Here is an 8,827-nt window from a genome sequence, read left to right as displayed (position 1 = left end):
TGCCCCCAGCAGTGGCAGCGATGGAGGTGCAGTCGTACTACACCAAGCTGCTGGGAGAGCTGAACGAGCAGCGCAAGAGGGATTTCTTCTGCGACTGCAGCATCATCGTGGAGGGGAGGATCTTCAAAGCGCATAAAAACATTTTGTTTGCTAACAGCGGTTATTTCCGAGCTCTGCTGATTCACTACATCCAGGACAGCGGCCGCCACAGCACTGCCTCGCTGGACATCGTCACCTCGGAGGCCTTCTCCATCATCCTGGACTTCCTTTACTCCGGGAAGCTAGATCTCTGTGGGGAAAATGTTATTGAGGTGATGTCTGCGGCTAGCTATTTGCAGATGACCGATGTGGTCAACTTCTGCAAAACATATATCAGGTCATCGTTAGATATTTGCAGGAAAATAGAGAGAGAAGCTGCTTTCTATCAGGCTGATAGCGGGAGCACGAGCTCTGTGAGAGAGGACACCTCGTACAGCTCAAAGAGCCAGTGCTCCGCCTCTGTCTCTTCCTTGCAGGAGAAGGAAAGGATTTCGGATTGCCAGAGAGACCCTCCCTGCGGGGAGTGCAGCAGCTGCCATCCCCTGGAGCTTGTGGTCAGAGACTCTGTAAGCGGCGACTCTCCAGACGATGTTAATTCTTCGCTGCCCAAGGGGGTGGAACCCAAAGTAGAGTTTGACTCGGATGAAGTAGAGGTGGAAGTGGGTGAAAGGCTGCCACAGTACCCAACCCCGTTGTCCCTCGAGCAGATGGAAGAGGGGCTGCATGGCGGGCAGGCGATGGACTTGGCCTGCAATAACTATCACATGAAACAATTCCTAGAGGCCCTGTTGCGCAACAGCTCTGCTCAGAGAAAGGATGATGTGGTTCATCACTTTGTCCGGGGCTTTGAGGGTAGGCCAGAGGATGGAGGGGTAGCCGTGAGTTCCATGATGGACATTCACAGCGACTGGTATGGTGAGGACACAGGTGAGAGGACTCCAGGGGCATAGTCTGTGTAATTGAGGAGGAAACAGCTTAGTTGTGCGACTTCCTTTGTTACTCTCGTTCTTGTTCAGGAATTTATTGCTGAATATTATGCCATAGCAAAATAAACTATTGTTCTGGACTGCAAAAGAAAGCTGTACTCATTTATTCAGTGCAGCATTTGGGAGGTAAGTATTTCTAACAGTTTTACAGTCTCTTTGAAACAGATCCTGGAGCTTGGTGTTGGTGACGCTGCTTTAATAAACAATCGCATTTGGGACCTTGTTGAATGGCAGGTGAATAAAGAATTGTCCTCTCATAATGTTAGTGTTATAAAGAGCAATCGGAGAGATGAGATGAGCTGCCACAAGAGGGATCTGCGGTAGAACCTGACAGAGCAGAAGTAGCTTATCGCACTGGAGCTCCTGCCAGCTCCTCTGTTTGCCGTTCCTTTGAACTGCAAAAGGGCAGAAATCAGTTTTATTCAATACTGAGTGATACCTAGAAATTCTGTAAGAGCACTGAAAGCTTTAAACTCTGTGGTATTGCATAAAGATGAGACAACTTTTATCTTTAGAGGCAGACTCGCTTTTCAGCTGCTTTTGAGCTTCTGCTGCTTTCCCCAGCCCACTGCCTGTTGGGATGTTTCACGCTGGCAGGAATGTCTCTTGGCAGCCGTGTCAGGGACCTGGAGAAGAAGAAGGTCACGTCATATGCATTTCTTCTGCAGCGGACAGTAAGGATTTGGGCATTTTATCTGCTTGCAGTAATGCTGGCGCACAACTTGCCTCATCCAGACTGCCTTATGAGGATGGGAGGTGACTGACAAATGCTGCAAGTGCCACCGTTGTTCAGGATGTGACACATGCAATAACGGTGTGGGCAGCAGAGCGGAAATCTCACTGAATATTCCACTCCAGATAGTGAGCTTACATTCATGTCACTTCCAGCTCAAGCATGCATGCGTGATCTTAAAGCCAATAAACTCAACGTTATCTCTCACTGCTTTAAGTTAAGGAATCTGATAAAATCACAAATCCAGTCTTACAGTCACCAAAAGACTGCAGTTATCAGAGTGCTGTCACCGGGTCATGCCTTTGGTTTTTGGCATGTAGCAAGGCCAGAGTGTCTAACACTCAAACTTTGCTTACTTTTTTCCCCCCTCTCAAAATCATCAGACTGTTGATGAATCATTACAAGGGAAAAGCTTCTAGAATGTGTATAGAACATCAGGATTTCAGAGATTATATTAGAAATGTTAATGGTAGATATGCTTTAAAGGGGAGTGGAGGAAAACCCCTCACATTCAGTTGTGCTTCTCTGCTAAAACGGAACATCATAAGCATTTAGTAGAATGGAAGTATTCTTGGCTTCTAGTGGTCCTGCTATCTTAGCATCTTCACAAGACACCGGGAATGAGAAATGCAAAGTCCTGATAAAAGAATGGTGCTCTCGCACATTCAGGCTGACAGCTGAGATAAATTTAGTTTCAAGTGTTCACCTCTGTGCTGGTCATCCTGGTCCCCTTCACGGCTGATGGAGGGTAAACAGGCACCTCTCCAGAGCCTGGAAGCAAGGCAGCTCTGAGAACTGCTTTTCTTTTTTTAAAGGGAGCTCTAAATGCCCAGCAGGGATTAGCAATACCTTGCGAAGGTCCAAAACTGGGTGAGAGGAATTTCACTTGATCGCCACCTGTTAATACCAGACACTCCTTTTGTTGAGACTGGGCTGGACAAATGTCAGTACAAGGAATGTTCTAGAGCCCCACCTGCTTTGGTGTAACTGAGAGCTGAAGGCTTGATATGCAAACACTTCCCTCAATCAGTACCTGGAACAGGGAGAACTAATCTTTAACACCTCGACCTTTATGCTGGAAAGGGAGCTCATAGCTGGGCTGATACTGGCAATACCCATGTTTATGTAAAACCTGATCTTCAAATTTAATTATTTTTGCATCTGGCTTCATAAATTACATAGTACTTGTGTGCATACAGTTTGATTTTAGGAAAAGTAAAATATAATCAGCAAACATATTGGAGTCCTTCATCTTGTTACCGACAGAAAGGCTAAAGTGAATGGCAGCAGAAACAAGCATTCATGTTTGTGGGTGCGTTCCCCACATCTAACTTTAGGCACTTTGTAAAAGCACATGGGAAACACTGCACTATTTCTCCCTGTAATTTGTGTTAAAGAATTTAGTTTCTAATGCTGTTTAACACTAATGGTACCTTAAAAAAAAAAAGTAGGAGGTTTTCTATTGCCGAGAGAGTGCAGAGACCCCACTGCACTAAAAGCAGTTTTTTTGGCACTTAATTAAATGGCTTCTTAAAATAAAATTAACTTGTTTGTCTGTTGTGAGCCAACTCCCTAAGGGTATCAGCTATCTCAGTATAGGCGGGCTGACTTTCAAGGGACTTGATCATCTGCAGCCGCGTGAATATCTTCTGAAATCACACAACCTACTGAAATTCCAGGTAAGCTGACTACAAAGAGAGGGGAAAGCGCAATTATCTTGACTCAGATTTGCAGCGAGGAGGATCAGAAGCTAACACTGGTGAACTGCCTAATCTAATGCACTGTGTTTTGTTTTTTTTCCAAAAGGTGATGTGTTAGTTGTGCCAATCAAGCTTCACAAATGCTTTTACACGGCTAAACAGAAAGGAATACTAAAACGGCACATTCGCTCTCACACGGGTGAGAGACCCTACCCCTGTGAGACGTGCGGGAAACGTTTCACCCGGCAGGAACACCTTCGGAGTCATGCTTTAAGTGTAAGTTTGAAATATTATATTTATCAGGAATTTTTTTAAAGGTTTTTGGCATTTCCCAGTCGTATTTTGCAAAATATGTTGGACAAAATGATTGTTGCCAATGTGAGATAAACTTTTCTAATAAGAAGTTTAAGCCACAGATATATGGTTCATTAGGAGCCCCAAATCTTTGTCACAGGAAATGTGATGGGATCATCTGCCCTTTAGCCCCTAAGTGTTGAAGTTTTTGTGTTCTAGGAATATCTGCAAACCAGCACCCCAGAAAGAGCTGCAGCAAGGCAACAGATTGCCTTTTTTACCATCGTGTCTTATTTTTAACTTCAGGTGCATCGATCAAACAAGCCGATTATCTGCAAAGGTTGCAGGAGAACGTTCACAAGCAGCCTGTCTCAAGGATTACGACGCTTTGGCTTGTGCGACAGCTGCACTTGCGTGACCACCACCCATGAGGACTCGATGCCCATTAACCTCAGCCTAATGGAATCCTCATCAGAGGGCCAAGAGAAGGGTGATGCCGATAACGATTGGCCCATCTATGTGGAGTCCGGAGAGGAAAATGATCCAGCTGATGATGATGATGCTGATGGTGATGACAAGCAGGAAATCCACAGGAGCTTGTCAGACCGAGAAACACTTATGTAGCGGTGAGAGGAGAGCAGGAGCATTAGCGTCTCCCTGACAGTGGAAAACTGCGTATTTGCCCAATTAGTGAGACTGTGCTGGTTTTTATTATTCTGGTTTTTAATACAAGAGTAGGGAGAATTGGAATTTTTAATACTTCCAAGTTTTCAGTGCTGTGCACCAGAAATCTGTGAAGAGTCTTCTGTCTGGGGTTCACAGAGGTTGTACTTGAGCAATTTCCAATGGTGTCTCTGCCTCCTAGTTTTGCAGGTGGAACATCTCTGTGTTGTTTTGATGACAGGTTTCTTCAAATAATGCTGTCATGGTCCTTAATCCCTGCTGAAACGGGCCCCATCTTCTCTCTGAAGATTACATTAAGAGAAATGTAGTTTTCATCCATTACCGTGGGACTTTTCTAAACTAAGTTGTGATCCTTCCATAGTAGGACAGTATTATCTAAGTTGTAAACCTGAAGTGTTTGCTTCGGCTGGATTTGACCTGGAAGCTGGGCAGACAAACCAGGATTACAAGAATATGCTGCTGCTGAAAGCAGAGACAGAATAGATACATTTCTTGTGCCCTTAAAAGCTGTCAGGTTACTAGGGAGTTCTGATTCTGGTAGATTAATCACCAGATTCACAGCTGATGTAGCAGAGGAGCAGTTCAATACAAATACCTGAGCTATGCATATAAAAGAGCTCTGAATACCCTTTTGGAATCTCAGAGATTTTTATCTCTTTGTATGCAAATCCTTTTTTTCCTCTTTTACTGTACTTTCTTTTCATCTTTGGTGATCCTTCTCATGGATAAATTCACACAACAACATAAACCAAATACTGGTTTGTTGTTGTTTTTTTTTTTTTTAATTTCACTGTGGACATTAAGTTCTTTGCTGCAATAGATAAAGGTTGGTTTTCAAAGGAGATGAGATTTTTTTTTACCTTTCCAGTACCAAGCTGATAGAAGCTATCAAAAACCAAGCTGGGAAGCTTTAGAAGAAAACACACCACCAACAGAAAGCCAGTTTGCTTATGGGCAACCTACTGTTTCCTAACGAAGAGGCAAAACTGAAATATACTGTGAAACAAGAGTGTTCATGCTTCTTTACTGTGTTGTTCCTAGCCCCACCAGGGCTAGTCCTTTGGACTACTGCTCTGTTTTTGTTGAGTCCATCCAACATCAGAAGGGTTGTGGGGTTTTTATCTGCTTATCTGATAGAAGAAGGACTTTGTGTGTGAGAACACCCGAAATAGAGTCACTATACCTGTGTTTGTCAGGGGGCTTGCTAATGAAAGTGGGGTAAGAATGTAAATAGGAATCCAAAATGATACCTAGTGACCAGGCATCCCAATTCCTGGTCATTCTAGCAGACAAATGCCACCTCGTTGTAAATACTGGTAGAGGCCACTAGATGTGGAACATCAGCTGAGTATGGTTCTGGCTGGTAACCTGTCAGATTTAGCTTCTCGCATGGCTGAGCTGTGCTGAGGTGCGGGCTAGTGAACTCTGGAACTGAAGAATTTCAGAGTAGGGAACATTAACCTCTTGCGAAAGTCTGTGTGTAGTAAGAGCTGCAGGAAGGACTGCAGAGAACTTCAGCGATTTTACGTCAACCTGCTTTCTTTGGTCTTAGATTGTTTCTTGTGTGTCTCGTGCGTAGAGAATGGAGCTGTGTGCAGGTCTGTGTAACACTGGGCGAGGGGTGTGGGTGGGGGTACGCCATTCCCATTCCAGATTGAACGTGGGCACCAAAATCGATGTTTGTCGTTAGCTGTCATGTTGTGCTGCTTTGTTTTCAGTGGAGTCCTTCAACCTTTGTATTTAGAAGAGGACGTAGTCGATACACATTCTTGTGAGCCGATGTTCATGTAAATCTGTTTGCTGTGCTTTCTACCTAGTTTTTGGATGTTTTTCCTGAAATCTTCCATTGTAGATCCAGCCTCTACAAGCTTTGAGAAGATGATGTAGCTGTTTTGAAATATTCATATGGTGCTTAATGAAGAATCAAAAATAATGTTTTTAGGAAAGTTATTTCTAATATAATCTCTTTCTCAAAGTTTTTTAAAGGCCACGCAGGCTATGTGTCTTGAAGTCTTAGCTCTACGTAATTGACTTTGTTTAGGAGTATACGTTTTAACGAACTTTTGCACATAATTGCACTGTATTTCACTGAAGGAATATGTGCTGCACTGGTATTCGTAGTGCATTTAACCTCTTGGTGCAAGACCTTGTAAATCTTCCAAATGTGGTCATTTAATTTACGGATGTTTTGTAAGGCAGTTTCATAACTGAAGTCCTTTAGTCTAGTTTAAATGACAAATTCTTATAAACTGAACCTTATTTGTAGAAGTGATTTAACTAATTTGTGGATCTTGGAGCACTCTGGAGCTTTTTGATTGTCTAGAAAATAAAACTCTCTGAGAGGGTTGTTTTGATTTTTTTTTTTTTTTTTACTGTTCAAAAGTTGACTGAGTAAACCTGAGAGTGTCTAGATTAAAGCTCACATTTCAATTCCTGGGAATTAAAAATTAATATATCCATTTCCAGTGCCAGACACTTTGCAAGCAACAATCATTTTCCTGGTAGGAACGGATTAAAAGGATGCTGTCAATTTAAAACCCAGCCAGCTGGGTTTTCTTTTTTAGAAAATGTTTTATATTATTAACAGTGAGTTTGTTTCCTTACCAGTTTTTGTAGTTTTATAATAATCTGAACTTTTAAAACTCTTTTAAAAACTTTTCATTTTTCACGTTGGGTGAGAAAAATTTGTGCAAGTGGGAAGCAGTCGCTGATCCTAGCTAGAGCAAAATGCTGTCAAATGCCTGCAATAAAATGCAGGGGGGGAAAACTCACAAATATTCTTTCTAGATAATTTTGAATTATATTGGATGTTTCACAGACTGTTAAAAATTGCTTTTACAGACTATGATATTTAAAACTTGCATTCACCTTTTAATTTAGAATATCCTGAATCAATGAAAAATGTAATAACTCCCCCTGTCTTTTCACTGTTTTCATCTGAACAGTGAAATCTGTTCACTTTCATTGGGATTTTAGGGTTATGCATTTTTGTTTCAGAAGTGCCTGGGAATTATTCATATTCCAAAACTTTTTTTAATTAATTAAAACATTTTTGTTAGTATTAAAGATTTTTGGATCTAACTGAAGTTGACAGTGCCCTTTAACATGCACATAAAAATTGCATTTTTTTCTCTTAACATGTCAGCCAAATAACTGAAAACAGTCTGGTTTTGCCTTTTGTTGGATTGTTTGAAATTCAGATTTTCTACATGTCTAGGCATATCAGTAACATGTATGAGAATATAAAGGGCGTAAAGTTGTTCAAACCTTGCCAGTAGCTCCATTTATACCTGTACGTGTGGTGTGCATGCCCACACAGAGCTGCTTTAGGGCTGGAGTTACGGTTAGGATGTCATCATCTCTGCCATGCAGGTCAGCGGAGCACTTCTACTAAAACACCACCTCTGAATACAGCAACTTATTTGGTTTTCATTAAATGGTTATAGGCAGGTGCCTGGATAGTAGTAAAGTAAAAAGAAAAAAAAACAAACCACCAATCAAACAAAAATCAAAATAAAACAAACACCACCCCCCTCCCCCCGGAAAAAAAAAATCCTTCTCAAAACAGCGTGCTGTACAGCAGCATTAAATGCCATCCCCAAATATCCAAAGGCAATGAAGAAACAGTCTCCAGTGTTCAGCAGATTATTTGATGAGAAAGAGGGGTGCTAGGGAGTGAAAGAAGGGACCGATATCCAGTGTTCTGCTTCTACAGGTATTTAGATCAATACTTCCATGTGGGATAATGTAAAGTGCTGAATCCTGGGTCTTTATATAATTTTACAAAAGATGGCTTTGCAGTGTTCATTGACAAGTCAGAGTACAGTCCGGGGAGCAGTGCGAACCCAGCAGACCTCTTCAGATTTAGTAACAGGATGTTTTCTGCAGATGAGCAACAGAGAAGTTGCATGGATGTTTTACTGCGAGCTGCCAGATCTGCAACTGTACCTGTCCTGATGGTGAGATGTCTGGGAGTGTACGCATTGGGGTGGAAGAGAGAAAAGCAAATGCAGCCGAAGTTGAGAGCTAATGTGCATCACCACCATGCAGACAATTTACCCTTTCCAAGGGGTGGGGATGAAATCTTTAAGTGCTTTTTGTAACATTTTTTTCTACAGTGGTGTGTTACTGAAATTGTCTTTGCTGTTTGTTAAATTGTGTATGTGCTATTTATATCATTCTATGTAGTCTGGTTCTTTTATAGTTCAAGAACAGAAAACATCAAATAAATCCTAATCTCACAGTTAGTGCACATTTTTCCATGTTTTGCGTGAAAGACGTGGGGCACTGAAGCAGTCATCCCCGCTCTCATCTGCCTGGCTCTAAGGGCTGTGGGGTTGTGAAAACAAGTATTTGATTTAATTCTATTGGCACAGAATTAGGAATTTGGG

The 8,827-nt window shown here is 42.1% G+C and overlaps 1 protein-coding gene across 1 annotated transcript; it reads left to right on the top strand.

Annotated features, from left to right (window-relative positions):
- The first annotated feature begins 14 nt into the window (after positions 1-14).
- ZBTB8B (zinc finger and BTB domain containing 8B) lies at positions 15-4,376 on the top strand. Its single transcript, XM_010079985.1, has 3 exons — positions 15-966; positions 3,565-3,734; positions 4,059-4,376. Exons 1-3 carry the CDS (start codon positions 21-23, stop codon positions 4,374-4,376), a joined length of 1,434 nt encoding a protein of 477 aa, XP_010078287.1. The 5' UTR covers positions 15-20.
- Positions 4,377-8,827: the final 4,451 nt, after the last annotated feature.

Source organism: Pterocles gutturalis, unplaced genomic scaffold (genome assembly GCF_000699245.1).
Source record: "Pterocles gutturalis isolate BGI_N339 unplaced genomic scaffold, ASM69924v1 scaffold44079, whole genome shotgun sequence".
Taxonomy (NCBI): Eukaryota; Metazoa; Chordata; class Aves; order Pterocliformes; family Pteroclidae; genus Pterocles; species Pterocles gutturalis.
The sequence above is the reverse complement of the archived record's forward strand: the minus strand, read 5'-3'. Positions and strand labels throughout refer to the sequence as shown.